The sequence below is a fragment of the Dendrobates tinctorius genome, unplaced genomic scaffold, assembly GCF_039654945.1.
Source record: "Dendrobates tinctorius isolate UK_male_01 unplaced genomic scaffold, ASM3965494v1 ptg000250l, whole genome shotgun sequence".
Classification (NCBI taxonomy): Eukaryota; Metazoa; Chordata; class Amphibia; order Anura; family Dendrobatidae; genus Dendrobates; species Dendrobates tinctorius.
In genome coordinates, this window is record NW_027361917.1 from 61,991,925 (window position 1) to 62,017,231 (window position 25,307).

The 25,307-nt window shown below is 41.7% G+C and overlaps 1 protein-coding gene across 1 annotated transcript in view; it reads left to right on the top strand.

The window, feature by feature from the left end:
- The window catches only part of WTAP (WT1 associated protein), a 73,905-nt gene extending 50,241 nt beyond the window's left edge, over window positions 1–23,664 (top strand). Inside the window, exons 7-8 of the mRNA XM_073557715.1 lie at window positions 19,947–20,101; window positions 22,459–23,664. Coding sequence (XP_073413816.1) covers window positions 19,947–20,101; window positions 22,459–23,030 — 727 coding nt within the window. The 3' untranslated portion in view covers window positions 23,031–23,664. The remainder of the gene's footprint in view (window positions 1–19,946; window positions 20,102–22,458) is intronic.
- The last annotated feature ends 1,643 nt before the right edge of the window (window positions 23,665–25,307 follow it).

Genomic DNA, 25,307 nt, shown 5'->3' on the forward strand with positions numbered 1-25,307 from the left:
TGCTCAACTACCTCCTCTCTTTGTGGCGACTTATAATCTTCTGTTTTTACATATATTCTTAGCAGCCTCCCTGAGAGGAAGGGGACTGCTCTCCTCATGACTACATTGGACTTATGTGAGCCACCTGTATTCTTTTAGTGTTCCTGTTAGTCAGTTGGCACAAATTGTTGCAGTGGGCAGAACCACTAAGCTCAGCTAGTAGTGGCCAACCCCTTTAAGTAATTGCAGGTCCCAGATGCAGTACCCATATCTCATACATTTGTGGTTTATCCAGTGGATATGCCACAAGATTGTAATTAAAGTTTTGACTATTTAAACTTGCACACCCCTTGTACTTGTAATATATGCTGTTGGACACATTTACTGTTCACAGAATGAGTGCTTAAACTTATGGAAAATAAGTATAATTTGCTTTTTTTGTTAAATTAACCAAAATATCCAATTAGATTTTATACTATTTACTAGACATCAATAAATGGGTATAGTTTATGGGGAATAACAGTGCTGCAGCAACTATGCAGTTTTTGTTTTAGTACTTCTGGAAATGTATGAATAAACTAACAAGGTGTGCTCTGTCACAGCTGATTGTCAGGCGGTAACAGCCCTTTTAGGCTATGTGCGCACGCTCGGTTCCGATGCGGTTTTGGCCGCAGCAGAACTGCAGCAGTTCTGCAGACAGTGTACAGTAGCATGTTATCCTATGGGATTTACATTCTGCTGTGCACATGCTGCGGATTTTTAACTGCGGAAAAGCTGCGGTTTTGAATCTGCAGAAAGAATTGCCATGTCAATTCTTTTCTGCGGATTCTGCTGCGGTTTACCATCTCCTCCACTCTAGAGATGATAAACCGCAGGTTCCACAGGTAAAAAATCTGCAGACCAATCCGCAGCGTGTGCACTTAGCCTTAAGGCCCTTTTACATTTAGTGATGCACCAGCGATCCAGACCACGATACGACCCGGTCAGTATCGCTGGTGCATCGCTAAATGATCGCTAGTGAGCTGCCACACAGGCAGATCTCACAGCGATACAGCGGACGATACTTACCTTTCAGACGCAGCGATCTTGACGTCCTCCCGCCCGCCTCCACACGTCGCTCGTCGGCGCCACAGGAAGCGCCCGACGAGAAATGGAGCTGGCCGATCTTGCTCGATCAGCGATGGACAGTGGGGGAGCCAGTCGGAGGTAAGTATCACACATAGCGATATCGCTATAACGTCACAAAATCGGTGACGCTATAGCGATATTGCTAGCGATATCGCCATGTGTAAAAACCCCTTTATTCATCTTGAACTCAGCAGGAATCTGGTCGTTAACTTCGATTTTGCTCAGCCATAGAAGGTTTACTCATAGAAAAAAAATAATTTAGTGGTTTTGTGCACTGAATTGTCTCACTGTTTGTTTTCTTTTAAAGTGAACTTGATAGCCAATTTCTGCTGCCCAAACTAGGGGCAAAATGAATCAGACGAAGTCTCTAGTATTACAGCACTGTATGTTTGGCTTTAAAAGCTGCAACATTGGTTTGCACAGTTATTCTCCTTAAATGGGTATTCCATTTTCACCAAGTAAATGTTAATCTGTGAATCCTGAACGCATCAACGTTTCAGTTTTCTTAGTCTATGCCCTGTCTTTCAGTTTTCTTAGTCTATGCCCTGTCTTTCAATAGTTTTTGTTTGTGTTTTTTAATTCCATTTTCTAAATGTCTGTTCTGCTTTTTTTTTCTTTTTTTTTTTTTTTTTCTGGCCACACATTTGCCGGATTGCACTTTTGTGTCCATCAGACAAATGGGAATTGATAATAGTACATTGGAAAATGTTTCTGCTAAAATCCTTAAGGCCTGTTTCACACTTCCGTTTTTTCAAATCCGTCAAAATCCGTTGTTTTCCGTAAAAAAACGGATCCGCCATTTTTTGCAGGATCCGTTTTTTTTTGTCCCATAGACTTCCATTACGGTTACCGCGGATCCGTCTGCATCAGTTTCCGTCAAAAAAACGGAAACGGATCCGTTTGGCGGACACAAAAACGGAAGTGTGAAACAGGCCTTAAAGATGTATTCTCTGGTTGTCTCTAGAGCCGCTCACAATTCGATAGTCTCCTTATTTCCTGGCTTTTATGGGGTGTGGACGCTGCTCCTTGACTGACATTTCTCATTAGTAAAAGAAACAAAACAGCGCGCATCCACTGTGTGAAACCTTTAAAACACAATTGTAATGGTGAGGCAAGGAGAGACTCACCTGATAGGGTTGTGAAACTTCGGTCACAACACCTACAAACGCATGAAACAGCTGCTGCAGTCTGCACTGGGTCCAAGGACTTGTAAGTGAAGATGGCTTTAAGGTGCAATGATACACTGCGCTGCTGTAGGTATAATTCAAGGAAATTTATTGGTGCCTACGCGTTTCCTGAGCTGTCCCAGCTCACTTCATCAGGGCAACATGCCCTGATGAAGTGAGCTGGGACAGCTCAGGAAACGCGTAGGCACCAATAAATTTCCTTGAATTATACCTACAGCAGCGCAGTGTATCATTGCACCTTAAAGCCATCTTCATTTCTCATTAGTAGCAGAGCTGTAGCATTAGCAGATGTTGTGTTCACCTCTATAATTGTACTGACGTTCCGGATTTTACACTATATTTACGGTACATGTAGGGATAACAGTACTTTTGAACAAGCGCACAGCTCAGACAGGTGTGATTAGGAGACGTGTTCTTGAGGGACTGGATTGTGATTCTACAGGACTGATGAGAGCTTTTTGGTTTGATTCTGAGCAGCTAACTGCTGGATAGAAATTCAGGGTATGTTTCCACGGTCAGTAAACATTGCAGATTGGCTACAGAGTCCAATCCGCAGCGTCCAGATGTTAAAGCATAGTGTAGCGGATTTTATGAAATCTATTCTCCACTATGTGTTTAGGGCCGCCTCCGGCATCCCTGCGTATACGCACATGCGGCGCGTCTTTATAGACCGCAGCATGTCTATTTATCTTGTGGAGACGCTCAGTCTCCACTACATAAATGACACTGTTCTATGTATAGTTATGCGATGATTCTGCATGGTTCAATGAACACATGCAGAATTACCGCGCGTACAAAAGGGGGCAGAGCTGCTTCCAAAGCGCTGCCAATACGCCACATGGAAACATACCCTAATAGTTTAGAGAGATGTGGCTGATATTTTATGAGCTCTCTCCTCTCTTGGAATGTAACTATTGTGAATGGTCAACCATGCACTGGTGGCTGAGCTTTTGGAACCAAGCTGTACACTCTGTAAGATAAAAGCTGTCCCAGAACGAGAATGTAAGCAAATAGAAAAGGCAAATCAATTGCCAAGTTGCTTATTTTCATCCTGTCTAACTAAAGAGTACACCTTTAACTAAATGGCCTTTCATTATGCTTTGGTAATATCCAAAAATCTATTGTACAACTACTGCATATTCTACAAATTTCCTCTTTATTAAATAGTACTACTGATATGCAAAAAAAAATGGTCAACACTTCTTTAAAATGCCCCATTAAAAGAGCCTTGAAACCACATAAGCACTAATAGGTAGCAAACAAAGTAGTAAACCTGCTCCTTAAAGGTGTTGTCAACTACTGGAAATTTTTAAAATTTCAGGACAATTAAAATACAATGGATGCTCACCACCTGCGCTGTTCCGGAGATGTCCATACCAATGTTTCTGGAGTGTGATGTATCTTGTCGCATCATGTGCAAGCTGCGTCCAGTAAGCACCCGCTTGTCAGCTGCAGCCTTTATTAGGCAGAGTTCAGATTGCGTTATGGTAGTTCGTCTAACTGACTACATTACACCGTGGCATTAATGCGATGTAAAGCATCCGTTAACGCTGCCATAGACTGCCATAACGCGGCGCATCACTAACACATGTCCTAAGAGGAATGCGTTAGCGATGTGCCGTCATTCTGTGATGGACCCTTGGACGCAGTCTTTGCGCGATCGCATAAGAGAGAGTAGCGTTAACGCAGTCTGTCAGCGCTATGCGTTGAATGGACTGCATTAATGCTATGTGAACCTGGCCTTATTTAGTCGAAGCTGACGTCCATGCCGATGGAATATTGTTGAGCTGCAGCCCCTCATTTGCTGCAGCGTGCACATGGCAAAACAAGTCACGTTACTTCGGGATGAGTGGTACCAGTGCAGGAGGTGAGTATCCACTATTTTATTTTAATTTTGGGCCCCGCAGTCTCTTATTTATTCACACTGCGGGGCTGGGAATCTTGGGCATGCGCAGTAGGTCTCTGCGGCTCTCCCTCAAATCCCACCGCCTCTTTCCTACTGTGCAGTGTCATAGGAATCGTCAGCTCATCACTAATTGCTGTGGGATTTGAGGGAGAGCCACAGAGAACTACTGCGCATGCCCAAGATTCCCACCCCCGAAGTATGAATAAATCAGAAGAGATTGCGGGGCGGGATCTCGGGCCGCGCGTCCACGCTGGCGCGATAATGAAGACATCATGTGATGTCAGTGGACGGGCAGAGCTAACTGCGCATGCCCAAGAAAAAGATTACAGCGCAGGCGCCAGGAAAATAAACGAACGCTGAGGAGGCAGTGCCCACAAGCAAGGAGGAAATGACTGATGGATGTGAGGTGTCTGTGTCCGGGGGGAAAGACCTGCCCCTCGGACAAACTACAGGTATGACGGACAAATTATAAAAACGATTCTTTCAGGGGTGGAAAGGACGCCAAATAGAAGAGCCAACTTGACAGAATGCAGCATTAGTGCTGCACAAGGTCGCTCTTTTAGTTAAAAATGCCTGGTGGGGTGACAGGTTCCCTTTAAATGTTTAAGATCTAATATGAAGCACTGAATAGCGGCTGCTAATGTCTCTTGTAAGCGGTGCACTGCCAGCTAGTCTTTGTTTGGTGCGCTAAAACAATTGTATTTAGTTTTTTGATTTGCCTGTGTTCTCAATATAACTTTCTGAGCTTAGTTGGTGTTCAGAGCTTAAAAAGAAAATATGTTCCAATCTTTTAAAGTAGGCAGACAGCTGTATGAAAGGGACATGGGATTTAGAGCTGTCTAGCTTTAAAAAAGGGCCCTGAATATCATGAAATTAAGTTGTACTCAGTGTGGATATAATCATAGTTGGGGCTTACTCACATGTCCGATTTTTTTTTTTTTTTCCACGTAAGCGAAAAATGGACTGATTTATTTTGATCAGACTTTAATCAGTGTGGTCAGAGTTTCATCATTTTTTTTTTTTTTTTGGAGAATTTAAAAAAAAGGGGGGGGGGGATTTCACCTGTTGACCTGCATTTTGACAGTCCGTGAAAATAAGACCGCTCCCGGATGTAATCCGAGCGCAGTCTTATTTATTTATTTCACTAACCCATTGACTTGCATTGCCCATTTTTATCCGACCCTCGTATCAAAATTGGGCATGCCTCCATGGACCTTACGGTCCGGCAAAAATCACGGAGAGGGATATCACAGGTCTGAAAAACATGAATATTTGACATCTGAATGAGGCTTAAATGAGATTAAAAGGATTTTTGCCAAATCTTTCTGGAAACGTGATCAGTGGTAGATGCGCATGTGTTTTCTCATTAGTATTGATGCGCAAGCGTGCTCATATAAGGTGTTAACCGAGCACGCTTGTGTGCTAACAGAGTGTCTTCCGCGTGCTCGATAAATATGTTCACGTTCCTGTAGCTGCCTGTCCCTTTTTGACATCCGCAACCCATGCAGGGATTGCCTGACCTAGGTAGTCTCTGTGTGTGTTGCGACTCTCTATCAGCCACGGGACATGCAGGCGAAGTCACTCGGTTAGCGCCCGAGCATTTTCTGATAACAACTCATCTGAGTACATTAGCTCATCACTACTTATTAGGTCTGTTTAGTACAAGAAATTAAATCAAATTTTGTATTTCTTTTGCTAACTGAACATATATTTCAGTTTTATTTACTCATTCATGCAAAGTAAAATCCTCGTATATCATTTACCCTTCTAAAGGCTTTTGTTACTTGTTGGACTTTATTCACATGTTCGGTTATCTTTTCTGTTTGCTTTAATGAAACAAAACGGATCTAGCTTGATCTGGAAGCAGAGGGGCACCATTGATTTATAGGCGGTATATCTGGCTTCCATTTATTTTTTTTCTTATGTTCTAAAAAGCAACAAATGGTGACCTGACAGACCCAATATAAATCAATGGGACACCACTGGTTACATTTTAAAGGGGAATAATTTGCACAGGATACAGACAATCGGAGAATGTAAACAGACATGTGAAGAGAAGCTTAAAGGGAATCTGTGACCCTTTTTTTTTTTTTTACTATTAGCTGCCGGCATTGACATCAGGGGATTATCTACAGCATTCTGTAATGCTGTAGATAAGCCCCCGATGTAACCTGAAAGATGAGAAAAACACGTTAGATTATACTCACCGGAGGGGGCGGTCCGGTCTGATGGGTGTCGCGGTCCTGTCCGGCGCCTCCCATCTTCTAGCAATGACGTCCTCTTCTTCCCTTCCTGTAGTGGCTCCTGCGCAGGCGCACTTCTCTGCCCTGTTGTGGGCAGAGCAGAATACTGCAGTGCGCAGGCGCCAGACCTCTCCCGACGCCTGCTCACTGCAGGACTCTGCTCTGCCCTCAACAGAGCAGTGCGCCGGAGCCATTACAGGACGGGAAGAAGAGGACGGCATCGTATGAAGATGGGAGGCGTCGGACCAGACCGCGACACCCTTCGGATCGGACCGCCCCCTCTGGTGAGTATAATAATCTAACATGTTTTTCTTATCTTTCAGGTTGCATCGGGGGCTTATCTACAGCATTATAGAATGCTGTAGATAAGCCCCTGATGTCAATGCCGGCAGCTGATAATCAAAAAAAAAAAAAGGGTGACAGATTCCCTTTAAAAGCAATCACAAATTAAGTTGTCTATGGTGGTTCATGTTATCTTGTATACATTAACTAAAGGCAAAAAATTGTGCTGCTGAATCCAGTAAGTCTTTAATGTGCTAAATGTTGCAAGTATGAATAATGGCAAAATGTTTGTATTAAAACTGTCTAGATTGTCCTGTGTACATAGCTGCTACTTCATCGTTACATACGAAAGAGGTGAATGTGAGTATTAGGTTCTTTACCCTGTTTTATGTTGCTATGTGTTCTGTTTGTCAGGATTTTTTCACATTATTTTTGATGTCTAACATTTCTGCCGAGTACCAAAAGCATTATACTCTAAGGCTAAGTGCACACGTACCGGAACTCTCGCGGAAATTACTGCGAGAATTCCGGAATTCCAGTCCGCGGGAAAATCGCATTTTAAATTCCCGCGATTTTCCCGCGGAAAAACTAGCATTTTGCAAGCGTATTTAGCTTGCAAAATGCTAGCGTTCTCCAAGCGATCTGTAGCATCGCTTGGAGAACTGATTGACAGGTTGGTCACACTCGTCAAACGTAGTGTTTGACAAGTGTGACCAACTTTTTTACTACTGAGGCCGCCTATGCGGCATCAGTAGTAAAAGATAGCATGTAAAAAAAATAAAAAAAAATACTGTTATTCTTACCTTCCGACGTCCCGCGCTGGCGTTCCCAGTAATCCTTTGCGAAAATGCCCGCGATGACGTCAGTTCTCGCGGGATCGCGACGTCTCGCGAATGACCGCGAGACTTCGCGATCCCGCGAGATCGGACGCCATCGCGGGCATTTTCGCAAAGGCTTACTGGGACCGGGAGCGTGAAGAGAAGCGGGAATGCTGCGCGGGACGCCGGAGGGTGAGAATAACAATATTTTTTATTCTATTTTTTGCAGGGATATGGTACCCAAAGCCCAGAGGACAGTCTCCTCTCCTCCGGACCGTGGGTATCATCCGCAAATGTTCTGCTTACTTTCCGCATGGTGTGCACAGCCACATGCGGGAAGGAAGCGGAACAATGCATTCCTATGGGTGCGGGATCGCCGCGATTCCGCAAAATAATGAGCATGCTGCGTTTTTTACCGCAAAGCGATTCCGCCGCGGTAAAAACCGCAGCATTAGCACAGCATTGCGGAATCCCATAGGAATGCATGGGATGCTTATTTTTCACGTTTTCGCGGCAAAATCGCGCGGTTAAAACTGCCGCGGAAACGCGAAAAAAACGCCACGTGTGAACTCAGCCTAATCTTTAGTCTGGCGCACTGAAATAGCTAGCGGGACAAGATTAAAAAACAATGGTTTGGTTTTTTAACCCTGTAATTACCATTGTATGACTTGGCATAGTTTAGTATGCAATTTCATATTTTTGTTCTTTTCACTAGACGAACAAAAAGGACGCTCTTTTAGCCTCTATCTATGGTATTAATGTATATGCCATGATCTTTCCCACAAATACTCTAAGGCCCTGATATGCCAAAAAACTGGCTTGAAAAGCTTTGAAAAGTCTCAAAACGGCCTGAGGTGGGATGTGATGGGGTTGTGACACCACTGCTCTTCTGGTTTGTCTGTAACTGGAGTAAGATTTGTGTTGAGGCGCGTGGAGGTGTACGCCACTGGTCAGAGGCTCCCGATTCATTAAGAGACATTCACCTTTTAATAAATCAAGAGTGTATTACTCCACCAAGCCATCTCATCAAGACCAGCATGAAAATCGCCAGTCCTGATGAATCGGGGCTTGCATGTACATAAATCAGATGTGCACTAAGCCACCATTTTTGCTTTGCACGTATATAGATGTAGATTCTTGATAGCTGCTACTGATCACACTTCCATGTTTATACACCGTATGTATTTTCACTGGCCAGTCAGAGAAAGCATGCATGGATATTGGTTATGCAAATTGTATCTGCAGCTTCCCAGAGAAAGTTTCCACATAAAATACTAAAAAGAAATGTATTCTGTTTAACCTTTTTATGTGGTGATGATTAAAGGGGGTTTACAAAAAATGTATCGAAGCACAAATAGGCAGGTAATTGCAACTTACCTGCCTGTTGTACGGTGCGCCGTTCTTCACCAGCATGGAGCCGCCACCAACTTTTCCTGCCGCGGGTATTCAGCTCCCTCTGCTGATGCAATGGGACGTCCAAGATCATTTTGTTTGCGAACTCCCCCAGTTAGGCAGTGGGGATCCAGCTGTCAGTCTGAATGACCTTGAAGTCCCTCCCTGTTGACAGAGCGGACAGGAAAAAAGCCTCCACTCTATTGATGTAATGTCAGCAGAGGGTTGTGAATCCTTGGCAGGAGCGTGCCTCGGAAGAATGGCATCGGGCACAACAGGCAGGCAAGTTGCAACTACCCGCTTGTTAGTACATTTGTTTTTTTTTTGTACTGTCCTGGATATACACTTTAATCAAGAGGACAACAAACTTTTTTTGTTCAGCATTTGGATTTAAGAAAAAAATGAATTATCAATTGCTCTGTGTGCTGATATTTTAAATGTTTCACCAGCGCAACCTAATTACATTCAGGGCTTTAATATGAAGGTGTTTTTTTTGTGCCAGCCATGATCTGAAGCACAGTGTCCCTTTGTGCATAGACTCTGCGCACATTACGACCACAGCCACATTTGCCCAGTACATACTATTTTATTCTACTATGAAGATTATTTGACAACTAATCGGGTGTATGCATAACTCATACACACCCTCCAGTCCCGGGTCTGAAACCGGCGAATCTTTGCAGCTCACAGTGACTGCAGACTTATCGATTTGGCCCGGAAAACCCCTTTAAACAAAGTTTTTAATTATTAGATCTCAGAAGGTTCCATAATTGGAAATGCTAAAAAAAAAAAAAAAGTTCCTGCGCTGAGATAATAAATGTGCCCCTGCTGTGTAATGGCTGTGTCTGATCACACCACATCTCCTGGGCAGGGGAGGAAGCAAAAGAGTATACAGACATTACAGTGGGGGAGGAATCACAGCTGATTCTTTCTGTGATGTAAAATATTTCCCCGTCTGTTTTTAAGCATGCAAATGTTTTTCTGCACAGAAAGCAGCAGCTGTGGTCCGGTGCTGTCCTGTCTGTGTGAGGACTTGCAAATTGAATTGTATTTCTCAACTACCTTAGTTTGGGGTGGATATGACTTATTGATTAACTTTTTTATGTTGGCAGGGACATTTCAAGGAGTTGTCCCTTACCAGAAAACATTTCCTAAAGTTATGGTCACACTATCAGTATTTGGTGAGTTTTTACCTCAGAATTTATAAGCCAAAAACCAGGAATGGAACAATCGGAGGAAAAGTATAATAGAAACAGGTCACCGCTTCTGTGTTTTTCTCCCACTCCTGGGTTTGGCTTATAAATACTGAGGAATACTGATAGTGTGAACATGGCCTAACGTGTACAGTTGGTTGTAAGAAACAATCTGTGTTTTCATTGTTCTCCTTTCCTCTATGGCTGTTCCCCCGTCTATTTTCCTGCATTAGTGACGTCACGTCAACATAGCTGCAGCTAATCACTGAGCTCTACAGGTCTGCGCATGTAGACTGCGTGAGCTGCTCATCACTGCTGAGTTCAGTGATTGGCTGCAGCCAAATAATGGAGACCGGGACAGTGGCAGAGACACTGCAATGCTCCCTAGGAATGTGAAGAAAGCACAGGTTGTTCTTCTTTTATTACAACCAATTTTAGGGTAGGTGCGCACGACATATTTCAGTTGGGTGTCAATACAGAAAGCCTCTGGAAAGTGTTTAAAAAATAAATAGAATGAACATATGCACGGTATTGTCAAAATGACGCTCTTTATATGTTCATACTGTTTGAGCTTATTTTAACTGATCTATGCTTCGAAAACCGTCAATCTGTTAAGTGACCTGACATTTTTTCAGGCGGCTTGGAAGCCACTCAATAGTTTATATCAAAATGTAAAAAAAAGCCACTGGTGAAAACAATAAAGACCTTATCAGGCTGTGTTCACACACAGCGTTTTTTTAGCGGTTTTTACTGCGGTTTTCACTATAAAACCGCTAAAAATAAGCTTCCCAGTCATTTCTATGCATTTTGCACTTTTTGTGCACATTGATGCCTTTTTTTTACTGCGAAAAAAACACATCGCGGTAAAAACGCAGCATGCTCATTAATTTTGCGGAAAAATAGGTGTGGTTTCTGGGAAGGGATTCAGGTTTTTGAGCAGAAATTTTCTGCAACGTGTGCACTTAGCCTTAAAGAGGCACTTCAGGACAAAAGATGCCGGTGTCTCCTGAAGCATCTTCCTCTCGCAAAACTCTTCTAAAAGACGCTGTGACCTTACATACCAGGGATTTTCTGAACGGGCACAACCACTTTTTAATAGGAACAAATTATAAATTCTGTCATTGTTATGCAGAATAGATCCCATTCTGCTTTGTTGGTATATACAGTTACAAAAATGGCGAATATGTATGTTTATGCTTTACTGCTTTTGTAAAATGGCATATTTAAAGGGGGAGTACATATTTTCTCACTTTTTTTCCTTTTGACCCTAGGAATCTGCCATTTGTCTTGAAAATATATTTATTTTATGCTGTTCAAATATGAACTTCTCTTCATTGGTTTATAACGAAGGCATTGATACCGAATGTGTTATTTTTGATAACACCTTGTCAGAAGCACTTTTTTTTTTTTTTTTTCTCAACACTGTTTAAAACTTTCTATTAAACATGCCTTTTCCCGTTGAGTGAAAGGTTTCTCCCTGCTTGTGTTCAGAGAGACCTGTCACTCCAGAGCAGCGGCAACTTTTAAACTGTTTTTCTCTGAAATGCCGCAGCGTTAAACAGGTATGGCTGCAAATAATCCTGCAGCCATTGTCTGATAAATACTGCCTGTGGATCGGCACTTAATATTGTGATACTCTGCCAATAAGCTTGCATATATTTGGTAAAACATGCATTATTCTCTGTAAGTAATGAGCTAAAATAGCTAATATACAATTGGCACAACTTTTATGGGATTTTACAACCTTTTAAAATTTTATCAAATTAATTGCATATCCAAAAAATTATAAGTTTGGGTAACTCAATTAATAGGCATATATGGTATGCCTTGGAGACTTAATGGGCATCTGTCAGTAGGACCAACCTTCCTAAGCCATCTATAGGGCATGCAGGGTATAGGAAGTTGAGTGACATGATACCTTTATATCTGTGGTCCTATTCCAGAGAAATCCACATTTTTCTTATATACAAGCGAGCTGTTAAGATCTATGGGCCGCATACTGATCTGCATAACATTCTGCCTCCAGATCTTATTTTACATGAAAGGGTAAGTTGCCAGTGCGAGACATAAAGGAGTGACACTTTGCTCTCCTAATCACACACGGCTCTGCAGTGAGATCAGAACACAGTACAGAAGACGTGAAGTTTGTGTCACTACAAACCTTTTCAGCAGCAGTTGTCCTCTCATAGAGCCCTGGATTGTGCCAGCTGATCAGCTAATGCGATCCAGGAAGCTGGGTTCCCTCTGCAGTTTATTCGGTAAGCGCTATAGCTTGCCGAATATATGAGGGAACCCAAACAAATTTGCTCAGATGGAGCAATGGAGAAAGTAATTTCTCCATCTTCTCCTTTACCTGACTCGCCGTATACCGGACTGCACTGTGATGACATCTGAGTGCAGTCCGAATGTTTCACTTACACCCATAGACTTGTATGGGTGCGAATGAGTGGAGTTTCACTGCAAGTTGCAGCATGCTGCAGTTAACTCATGAAGTGTTGACATGAGAAAATAATTGCATATGTGTGTGATATGATGTTTTATCGCATAGCACTTGGCCATATTGTCCGGTAGTGTGACTCCACCTTTAAAAGAATAAAGCCAAAGAGAGCAGGTCGCTGATGCGTGCCACACACCGCGATATCAATCGCTGTTGCTTCACAATCGGCGATCTCACTGTGTGTGATTAAGTATAGGTCATCAATACCAAAGTAGTGGACAATCCCCTTTAAAGGTGTTATCCAGGACTACTTTTTTTGGTTTACACTAAGGGCTAGTTATGAGTGAATATGCTTGTGTGCTAAGAGTGTCTTCTGTGTGCTCAAAAAATGTTAGTCCCTGCTGCTGCATGTCTCGCGGCTGTTCGATGCATTGTAGGTTTATTTCTAAGGCAATCCCTGCATGTGTTGCAGCTGTCAAACAGCTGCGAGACATGCAGGGACTCGAACATATTTTTCCAGCACGCTAAAGACACTCGGTTAGCACATGAGTGTAATCCGGATAACACCTTATCCGAGAACATTTTCTCATCACTACTAAGGGCGTAAGAACCAACAGACAGGTAGAACCTGCCTGTACTATCCGACTCAAAACAATAGACAGAACAGCTCTTCAAGTTATGCAGCAGGAAGCCAGCTGTCAGTCAGCATAATGGCAGTCGTGCCCCATCAACAGAGCAGAGCGGTAGAGAAGCAGATGCTCTGTCCACGTGACTCAGTGGAAGCTTTCTATAACCGCTTTGAGCTCCAGTAATTGTCAGGGCAGGCAAAACAGGCAAGTAGTTAACTACTTTCCTGTAAGTTCTTAGTCCCATAGTTAGAAAGGGCCTTTTTTTTTTTTTTATTTTCCAACAAACTTAAATAGGTACCAAAGAATCAAGGGGACCAGATTTTCTTGATCATTTAAATGTTGTTTAAAGGAATGCTACTCTGGCTAAGGGCCCCGTCACACATAACGACTCACCAGCGATCCCGACAACGATATCAACGTGTCAGGATCGGTGGTGAGTCGCTATGTGATCACTGGTGAGCTGTCAAACAGACAGCTTCACCAGCGATCAGCACAGCGACGCCGAGCGCGCGGCCTCGCTGTGTTCGTTAGTTACCAGCGTGCTGATGCAGGGAGCTGGTAACTAGTGTACGCATCAGGTATCCAAGGGACGTGCGTCCCTTAGATACCCAATGTGTACGTTAGTTACCAGCTCCATGCATCAGCGCGCTGGTAACTAACGTACACATCGGGTATCTAAGGGACGCAGCGATGCGTGCTGGCCAGCGGGAGACCAGCGACCAAAGAAAAGCCCTGGGCTTTCCTACAGCGATCAGCGATACCGGCAGGGGGGCTGATCGCTGTCACACACAGCGATCTCGCTGGTGAGATTGCTGTTGTCACAAAACTTGTGACACAGCAGCGATCTCGCTAGCGAGATCGCTATGTGTGACGGGGCCCTGAGAGGATTTTCAAATAAATATTTTTTTAACCTTAAGGATGGCCATTGTCAAAAAACATCTTTAGGCTACGTTCACATTAGGCGTTTTTTATGTGTTTTTTAATGCTAATTTTCAGCTGCTTTTCACAGTACCAGCAAAGACTGAGATTTCAGAAATATCTTGCACACACATTGTTTTCTTTTTCATCAGTATTTGTACTTTAGTTGTTTGGACATAGAGCATGTCACTTTCAGCATTTTTTCCAGCGTTTTTCACCCATTGAATTGAATGAAGAAAAAAACCAGAAATACAGCAAAAACTGCAGTTTTGCTGCAGAAAAAAAGCCCAGTGTGAACTTAAACTAGCTCATCCAGTGTTGCCTTTCCGCCACTGCCTCCGCAGGCTGCAGTAGTGGACTAGCAACTGCAGCATGCAACAATCACTACGCTCAGGGACTTGCCATGATGAGAGCAGCATAGATTATGTGCGACCTGATGTTCCTGGCAATCAGTGAAGGTCCCAGTTGTAGCACACACCAATCTAACAGTTGACACCTATCTGGATGGGTAATTTGCTTAGGCTGAACTACCCCTTTCATTTTTTCTTTGCTCGATCATTTGTAGATTTCTTCCATGCCTTAACTCTTGCAATGGTAGCATTTACAAATATTACCAAAATATCTAAGGAATTGTTTTAGGAATATTTAGGATGTTCATCAAGGGTGGATTCACATGCTGAAGATTTAATTTATGAAAAAGCATGTGCTCGCACCCCTAGCTAGCCGACTCGGATGAATATAAATGTCAATCACAGAAAATGTAGCAACAAAATCTTCAGCTCGAGATTCCACCCTAATTCTTCACACTTGTTGTTACCACATTTTCCAAATTTGATGTGTTTTAACTTTACAGACACTAGCTCATACCCGTGTTTTGTTTTTTTTTTGTTTTTGTTTTTACTGTGGTTTTTCTGTATTTCAAATGTATCAATTTGTATTTAAAGGGGATCTGTCACCAGGTTTTTGCCACCTAATCTGAGAGCATCAGGATTTAGGGGCTGTCGTTTTGATAAAATCTGGTTCATCAGGAGATTCACTAGAGGACTATAAAACCTGCTGTCATGTAGTTCTTCATATTCCTCGGCTCTATAACCCCGCCCCCAGCACTGATTGGCAGCTTTATGCCTATGCACAGTATCACCAGAAAGCTCCCGATCAGTGGCGTAGGTGGGGTTATACAGAGCTCAGCATTCAGAGAGCTGGTAGATCTGCAGCAGATAAAACCGTAATGTTATCAGTGACCAAGCACAAAGGGATGGATGAGGGCGAACAGCGCTAAATGTTGTATCACATGCTAAAATAGTAAATGGAAAAAGCATTTAAGGCATTTTATGTAATCTAAACAACACAAAGGAGTTGGCATAATTTTATTTAAAGTGGATATATTCTACGGATTTTTAAGAGTATGGGAAAGAAACATTGGGGTGTTTTTGATGCAATTTATTTATAAAAAATTTCCTGGATTCTACCATAGTGGAAATAAATGTTTAGGTGACCACTTTTGAATGTCCCAAAATGCTGAATAAGATAAAAACAGAGAAAGGATACTACTCTTGACAGTAAAAGTTGTAGGTGATGAGTGGCTGCTGATGGGCTGCAGTGCTCCCGTGACGAGATTGCTGGTGGCCACAGTGCTCAGAGTGGGGGAGGGCAGGTTAGCTTCCTTTACTTATTCTACACATTGTGGACATTCAAAAGTGGTTGTCACAGCCATTTCTAACTATAAATGAACAGTTCTGCACATTCCTAATATACTTTGTTTTTCATTTCCTTAAAGGGAACCTGTCACCTCCTTTTTCAGCTATAAGCTGCAGCCACTGCCTTTTGGGGCTTATCTACAGCATTCTAGAATGCTGTAGATTAGATAAGCCCTGATCTAACCTAACAGCGGGGGAGCCGGTCGGAGGTAAGTATCACACATAGCGATATCGCTAGCGATATCGCTGCTGCGTCACCAAATCGGTGATGCTTTAGCGATATTGCTAGCGATATTGCTATGTGTAAAGCCCCCTTAAGACCAAAAAATACTGCTTAAAAAGAAAAACTCTTTGAGTAATTGCAATTGTAAATATATTCAATTACATATAGACACCAACAAAAACAAGAAAATTTAAAAAGACATAACAATAAAAATAGATAATAAAACCTAGAGGAAGCAGGTCAACACACAGTAGGAAATATAAGGGTTATAATCCCAAATGGTATGACGTATCAAGGATATAGGGAAGCAGAACATAAACAATAGTAATATTCAGTTTAAAGTGCAGTGCATATGAGTATAATATTCATTTTAAGTCTGCTATGCCTAAATCAAAGTAACACCTCATGATCAGTAAAGAAACATAAAGTGCACAGTGCAAATTTCATTCTATATGTAACTTAACCGTCAGAGTGGCGATTTCAGTGAACTACTGACCTGAATTCATGCTGTGCATGCTGGCACCGCTACCTCACACTCCAACGAGCGTTTCACCCGTTGCTTCGTCAGGGAGTGATGGACAGATCAGTACACCTGTGCAGGAGCCACCACATGAAGCAAGGAAGATGAGGACATTGTATGAAGATGGGAGGCGCCTGACCTGTGACGCCCATCGGACCGGACTGCCCCCGGGTGAGTATAGTAAAACTTGTTTTTCTTCTCTTTTAGGTTAGATCGGGGGCTTATCTACAGCATTCTAGAATGCTGTAGATAAGCTCCGAAAGGCAGTGGCCGCATCTTATTGCGGAAAAAGGAAGTGACAGGTACCCTTTCATATTTTCATGGTGTTTGCTGTCAGTAGACGGGAACTCTTGTTTACATGTGGAGTAAACCCTTTGCACAGCTAATCCTGCTCTCATTTACTGATCTTAGACTTCACTTACCCAGGTTATACATCTTTTATGAATGATGAACTTAAAAACAATCTGATGGTTTTTTTCCAGTTGCTGCCTGAACTTTTCTATCAGATGAATAAGTGGAGTATTTTGCCTTACATGAACCTCCAGTGTATTGACACCCTCCCCCACACCCAGGATGCCTCTGACCTGTTTGAGACTGATGGAGGTCAAATAGAGACTCTTAAGGCCCTCCCATACACATTAGACCAAGGTTGGTCAACAGTCTGTGTACGGAGGTCTCTGAACTCTGCCCTCTACAGGTGATGTTGGGAAAAGAAGGGTCTGGCCTTTTAAATTTCTAAAAGTCGATCCTTTTGTTCACCTGGAGATAAGCTGGCTCTCTTCTAGAAAACATGTCACCACTGCATTCAAAAAACCCGACTGGTGCAGCGGAGGACTAACTGCTTTTGTTATTTTATGACAGCGACATTTAAGCAGCCCAAAATGATGATGAAGCAGTCATTCTATTGGCCAGTTGCTTGGCAATCCTTGTCCGGCTTTGTTCTTTTGAAAGTGTTTTTCAAACTTAAATGTTTTCAACACTGGTACTGTTTCCCCCCTGTTGCTGATTCCTTAACATTAGAGTAATATATCTGGTGTAAGACATGGCCTGACATTTTGGAATCTGGCTGTCAGGCTCTGCCCAGGATGATATGAAAAATGTAAAGTCGCAAATCTTTTGCATAACTTTTGTGTTGTGTAAAAAGTTTCCTACTTTTCAAAGATTTCTGGCAAAAAAAAATTAAATGAGCTGACCCCTGTGTGTTCTGGCTGCAGCAGTGAAGTTGTGACTACTGTGCACACTAGCAATGTCGCCAGTCACTGAGGTTCACATCCTGTGCCATCTACGTCAGTGAAGCTTCGTAACTGGCTGCAGTGCTTACCTATACTGTAGTCACAATGGAAACAGACCAGAGCATGGACACAGCACCTGCACTGGACCCGGGGAAGGGAAAGTACTGGCTGTAGTTTTGTTTTGTTTTTATTGCATATGTTTAGACTCTTTAAAAAAAAAAGTTAAACCCTTAAAGGAAAATCTATCAACAGGTTTTTGTAGTGTAATTCTAGGCAGTATAATGTAGAAATAGAGACCATGGTATCAGTGAGGTCTCATCCTGGGCTGCTTACTATAGTGTTGGTAAAATCAAACTTTTATTAGCAGTGGATTATCACTGGATGACTATTAAACCTGCTGCCATGTAGTCTCCTGAATGAAAGTAATCTGATCTGTAAATGGCATAATGAGAAACAAAAATCAAAACTCCAGAATTGCGGCTTTTTGGCTACACCAGCAACACAAAACCATGTAATAAGAGGCGATCAAAACATCGTCTCTACCCCAAATCAAATAGAACCCTCTACCCAGGGCATGAAAAAGCAAGCCATCATACAGATCCATAACCCAAAAATTAAAAGCGTTATGGCTCTCACAAAATGGTGAGACAAGTGAAAAAAATATTTTTTTTTAATTTAAAAAAAAATTTCTGAATATTTTTCACAACTTATATATAATTTTTATATTATTTGTTTGGCATCTGCATTATCGTAATGATCTGTAGAATCATACTGTCAGGTCATTTTTATTATAAATGAAAAAAGGTGCTTTTTTTGTTGTTTTGCCGCACTTGGAGTTTTTTGCCCCCCTTCCAGTACATCACATGGTGGAATGGATGGTTTCATTCAAAATTACAACTCGCTGTGCTAAAAAAGAAGCCCTCACACGGCCTTGTTGACAAAAAAAATAGGGGAGAAAGGAGTAAAGTGCAACAAAAAAAAGAATCGTCCAGTTGGGAAGGGTTTGAGGGGAATTTGGCAGCAGGATTTCACCCCTCAAATTATATATGCAGATGTAACTTTTTCAAAGCCAAATGCAGCAAGACCTTTACATGGCCAGTGTGTGACTCCGTTATTGAGAATTCGGCATGTAAAAGAATAAGCACTAGTGATGAGTGGACGTGCTCGGAAAAGGAGCATCCTCATGTGCTAAGACTGTCTTCGGCGTGCTCTAATAATATGTTCGAGTCCCCACGTCTGCGTGTCTCTTAGCTGTTCGACAGCCGCAACACATGCAGGAATTACCTGTTTGATAGGCAATCCCTGCATTTGTTGCAACTGTCGAACAGCGACGAGACATGCATGCACGGGGACTCCGAAGTCATTCGGTTAGAATATGAGCATGCTTGGTCATCACTAATAAGCAAATAAGGCTGAAGTGCCTTTGGCGAGTGGGAGCTCTTCCCAAGCCTCCGTCACTCTAGCAGTAGACTAGAGGCTGTCAGTCAATAAGAACAAGGCAACGAAGGGCAGGGAATAGAGCCAGAGAGGCAGGCTTGGTAAAGAGCTTCCACACCCAAAAAGCACTTCAACCTTATTTGCATATCCATTCAAATGCTGAACGCTCAGGACAGACTGCCTAGGTGAAGGGATTTCTAGATTTGTCTTTGAAAGAGCCATGGATTCCCTTTTTAAATGTACCCAGGTATTTACAGAGAAAATGTAGATCTTGAATAAAAAGACTAAACAAGCAATGTTGCTGATTGGATTGGATGGCGGGAGGTCAGTGTTGCCTAAACAACAAGGCAGGTTGATAATATTTTCTCTTTGTGGTAATTAAGCTTGTGTGATGTGGCATTTCTCCTTAGCCTTCTCTATTCTCCATCACAAGGAAGGTTGTGTCATTATCTGCACATTTCTACTTCATTACTTACATGCTTGTACACGTGTGACCAGTTGGCTCTTTTAGTTGGGAGGTGCAGGTGCGACCTGTTTGGTTTTCTAATGTGCCAGTAAACATGAAGTCCGAACTTTAGTGAAGCACTTGGGTAACCATAAGCAGCAACATTTCTTACAGGTTGATGGGAAACGTATTTTAGGGCGAATCTTGACTAATTTTAAAATCTCATTTTGTAATGTTAATATATTCTTTTCATGAAATAAAACCCTTTTTGCCTTTTCAGCCAAACAGGCAAAAAACTAATGGCGAAGTGTCGAATGCTTATCCAGGAGAATCAAGAGCTGGGAAGACAGCTGTCCCAGGGTCGTATTGCTCAGCTTGAGGCAGAGTTGGCTTTGCAGAAGAAGTATAGTGAGGAGCTTAAAAGCAGTCAGGATGGTAAGGGTTTGGTTACAAATGGGGTCCATAACTAACATTTTCTCTCTTTCTGTTTAACTCAACAGCCATTGTTGATATGAAAACATATATATGAGAATTCCCTTAAGCTGAACGAGCATTGATAGAAACCTCTTGTTTCACGCTTATTTTGCCAGTTATCTTGGAATTATCAGCTGGGCAATGCTAAGGAAATCCAGAAAACATGATCTGTTGGTGACTTGTGATTGTAGTTGGGGAACACTGATTCAGAAACATGGGGCCTAACAGGCTACACCAAAAATAAAGCTGATTACAGATTTGCTATAATCAACTGGCTAATTCCCTGCCAGAGTCAGTAGGGGGCGATAAAACAGTGCACATTGTAATCAGGGAGTTAATGTACAAACATGCGCCAAATGTCCTTCACATAGAAATGCACTTTCTAGCTGCTCTTCTCTGGCTACACATTAAGGGTATGTGCACACGTTGAGAAAAATTTCTGCATCTCTTAGCAGGAAAAATGCACGTTTTTGCCGCTATTTTTGTGCGTTTTTGATAGATTTGAGTGAAGTCAATGAGAAAAACGCGCAGATAATTGACCCTCTGCAGATTATTATCTGCAAGTCAAAAATACTCAACCTCACATGACACTTCAGGTTTCTCATTCACTTTGCTGGCATCCGGGTTTGTCACAAATCCGCACTGAAAAAAGCGACAAACACACACCAAATCTGCTATGTGTGCACACAGCCTGAAGGTTTCAAATGACTCTCTTTAGAGGGTATTTTAAGGCATGGTCTGGTGACATTTTTGAAGGTAATTGGTCCCTTTTATAATTCTTTGATAATTAGCTTGTCCATTCCCACCAAATATTGTTTTAGTTCTCATCTTATATACTTTTACATCATTCCAGTATCTGTTAAAGAGGTTGTTCATTAGTTTAACGTCTTATGCTTAGTATAGGCCACCAAAATCTGATCAGTGTGGATGCGACACGAACAACCCCCTGTCAATCAGCTGTTACCAGTGCTGTGTGGACGTTCTCAGATGCTGCTGTAACACAGCAGCCCGGTCCTTTCTATAGTGGCGGTGGCTGGATACTGCAGATCCTCCCTCTTAAACGGGAAGAATCAGCAGTACCTAGCCACTATAGTTTTGACGCAGCTAGGCCTGGTGTCGCACCCACAATCATGAGATAATGATGACCTATTCTTTGGATTAGGCCATCCCCAAAGTGGCTAACCACTTTACGCTTGTACTTGTTTTTGTGTCTGTAAGTGGAACCATTTTGTATGTTTACCTGTGCAAGGCTGTGCATTGTTTTACAATGCTTAGTGTGCCTGTAATAACTTTCTTCCGGTAGTTATTAGCCTCGGCAAAAGATTGACAAGGCCAATGTGACAGTTGAGGGTAAGATATTGTGTGAGAAGTGCAGAGTCCACTTATTCTTTATGTCTCCGTCATGTTCTGAGTAGCTTCTATAGCACCCTGCATGGCAATATGTTCTCAGTCTTGTCTGTGCATGCGCTAAATTAAATGCGGAGGACTACCAGGAAGGCATAATTATTTTATATAGTATTTTATATATTAGTGCTGTTCAGTGTTTGTCATTCTTTCTGAACTCCGTTCCAGGCAATCAGAATGGTCATGTATTCTGGATTTTTTTTTTTTTAATATTGCACAGTTAATGTCTGAGAAATTTCCACAGATGTTCTTTATAGGCATCTTCAAATTATAATCTAATGGGGGTAGAAACACTGCAATTTGACAAGTTAGCTAGGTCACATGACTGAAACACAGAAAAGCACAGTAAAACTAACATCTAAAAATCCTCTGTTGTAAAAGAAGTAACAAACAGCAAGTGCTAGTAAAAAGATGATAAAAAGGGTATTTGGTTGATAGGTATAATGCAAAAAAAATGTATACTAAGCCGCTCTACCAAACGTCAAGGTAACCCATATCCGAGCAGTCCCTAACTGATGTATTTAAAAACCTGATCATGTGTATAGTATCTATATGAGCAGGATTCAGACAGGTAATGTCCGATGTGGACACACTGCAGAGGATGGCTTTTATATATGCATATGTCCACAAGGGAATGGTGGAAAACCTCCCTAATCTTGCAAAAACAAGAAACCAATTAAATACAAACACATACTAACGAAAACTGTTTTCACATAACTATACGATATAATAGTCTAGTTAGGTACTATAATAATTCTTGGGTTGAGGGAACTCCTCCAATGGTTGGTTATATAATGCATTTTTTAATATGATACTTTCAGCAAAATATGACAACCAGGAATCGGTAGGGTCTTTGATGTTTCCATGATACTTTTATGTTCAATTTGTCTTGTGTTGGTTATTTCATTCAACAGAGTTAAACGATTTCATCATTCAGTTGGATGAGGAGGTGGAAGGCATGCAAAGTACTATCCTAGTTCTTCAACAGCAACTTAAAGAATCCCGTCAACAACTCTCTACACTTCAGCAACAGTCTCAAGTTTCTGCTAACAGGACCCCAGCAGATACCAAAGAAGATGGAGAGGCCCTAAGCAAAGACTGCAGTCGTGTGGTCAATGGACCAAGCAACGGCGGTTCTGCCCATCAGAGAAGCCACAGCTCTGCAGCGCTTTATAGGGAGGGTAGTAGTGCAGATGAAGACTTCCCTGGGTCACCTGTAAATGAGGGAAAGCTGTCCAACCACTCAGAGGAGAGAACTGGTAGGGGTGGGTCAAGCTACCTAAACCAGCTTAGTACTGGGTATGAAAGTGTAGACTCACCTACTGGAAGTGAGAACTCTCTCACTCACCACTCTAATGATACAGACTCCAATCACGACTCTCAGGAGGAGAAACCCAGGAGTGCGAAAGGCAACAGAACTGTGAGCTCCCGCCACATTCAGAACGGCTTGGACTCTGGAGCAAATGTACAGGGATCAGTTTTGTAAAAGAAAAAAAGTGTTTATTTTGTTTTCTATAAATCCCAAGTCATTTAATTTCACAGTTCATACTGTCCAAGAATAGTGTATATTTTGTCATAATTTAGCCTTTCCGGGTTTTGTTTTTCTTGTTTAATACAATACCTCTGCCAACTTGGTTATTTTAAAAGTTGATTGCATTGAGAGTTGCAAATTAAAATTTGACATTTATGTGGACAGTTATTTTTATGTAAGATAATTATACATTGGAAAAAATAACTTTGTAAAATCTTCACATTAATGATGTCTGTACAACTGCGAATATCTTAAACCTTTGCCGTGTAGTGGGATATCTAGTCTTTTCATTACTATGTTTTCATAGTATTGTGTGGGTATGACAGCCAAATTATGCCCAGTAACATAGTTTTATCACAAAAAGTTCTTTGGTAGTTTTTGTTGAAATGCATCATATTTTCTCCGTCTGCAAAACTGTACATACAATTTTTCCTTCTTTAGATGGCTGAATGTTTGACACCAGTGTGCAGTTATTCAGTTACCAGATTGTTGTACCTTGTTTATGCATATGATCCTGTGACTCCGATATTACATTGCCTGTTCTGACCAAACCAAAATAAAGATTTTTAATATTAATAATGTCACTTTATACCCCTTTTGTTGTGAATGTTTGCCATGTAAACTAACATGAAGTTAAGTATGTTTCTTAAGTTCAAGCATGTAGGACAGCACCAATCCTCAAGGCCCTACAACAAATCACGTTGTCAGGATTTATTGGATTTATTTAGTATTGCACAAGTGTTGCCACACAAAGTAAATTCGGAAAACATAATTTGTTGGTGGACCTTGAGGAAAGGAGTTTCAGGAACACTGAAGGAGGAATAAAGTATCAGTAACACAGTATATACATATATATTATATAATAGTGCTTCTCACACAATTAGAATATCATGGAAAAGTTAATTTATTTCAGTTCTTCAATACAAAAAGTGTATCTCATATAGTCATTACAAACAGAGTGATCTATTTCAAGTGTTTATTTCTGTTAATGTTGATGATTATGGCTTGCAGCCAATGAAAATCCAAAAGTCATTATCTCAGTAAATTAGAATACTTTATAACACCAGCTTGAAAAATGATTTTAAAATCCGAAATGTTGGCCTACTGACATGTATGTTCAGTAAATGCACTCAATACTTGGTCGGGGCTCCCTTTGCATCAATGTGGCATGGAGGCGATCAGCCTGTGGCACTGCTGAGGTGTTATGGAAGCCCAGGTTGCTTTGATAGCAGCCTTCAGCTCGTCTTCATTGTTGGGTCTGGTGTCTCTCATCTTCCTTTTGACAATACCCCATAGATTCTCTATGGGGGTTAAGGTCAGGCGAGTTTGCTGGCCAATCAAGCACAGGGATACTGTTGTTTTTAACCCAGGTATTGGTACTTTTAGCAGTGTGGACAGGAGCCAAGTCCTGCTGGAGAATAATTTCCATCTCCGAAAATCTTGTGGGCAGAGGGAAACATGAAGTGCTCTAAAATTTCCTGGTAGACGGCTGCACTGACTTTGGTCTTGACACAGTGGACCTACACCAGCAGATGACATGGCTCCCCAAAAAATCACTGATTGTGGAAACTTCACACTAGACCTCAAACAGCTTGGATTGTGGCCTCTCCACTCTTCCTTCAGACTCTGAGACCTTGATTTAAAAATTACCGGTAATTGCAAAATTTACTTTCCTTGTGGAGTGTGTCAATGACTGCCATCTGGACATCTGTCAAGTCAGCAGTCTTCTCCATGATTGTGGAGCCTACTGAAACAGACTAAGGGACCTTTTTAAGTGCTTAGGAAGCCTTTGCAGATGTTTCTTTTATTTTTTTTCTAATTTTCTGAGATAATGACTTTTGGGTTTTCATTGGCTGAAAGCCATAATCATCAACATTAACAGAAATAAACACTTGAAATAGATCACTCTGTAATGACGCTATATAATATGAGTTTCACTTTTTGTATTGAAGAACTAAAATAAATTAACTTTTTGATGATATTCTAATTTTGTGAGAAGCACCTGTGTGTGTATATAGTTGGTTTTGTGTTTCAGGTATTTAAGATATGGCAGAATATAAGCTGTGATACACATTAGTTGACTAATTTAAGATCAACCTTGTCCTCCAAGCCGCATAAGTGGGCATTGCAGGACTTTGCTTGATAGCTCATTCTACACCTTTTGCATCTATCTGTTGCTGCATTCACAAATAATTAGCAATTTGATTCATATGCAGAAGAGGTTTTAGACAC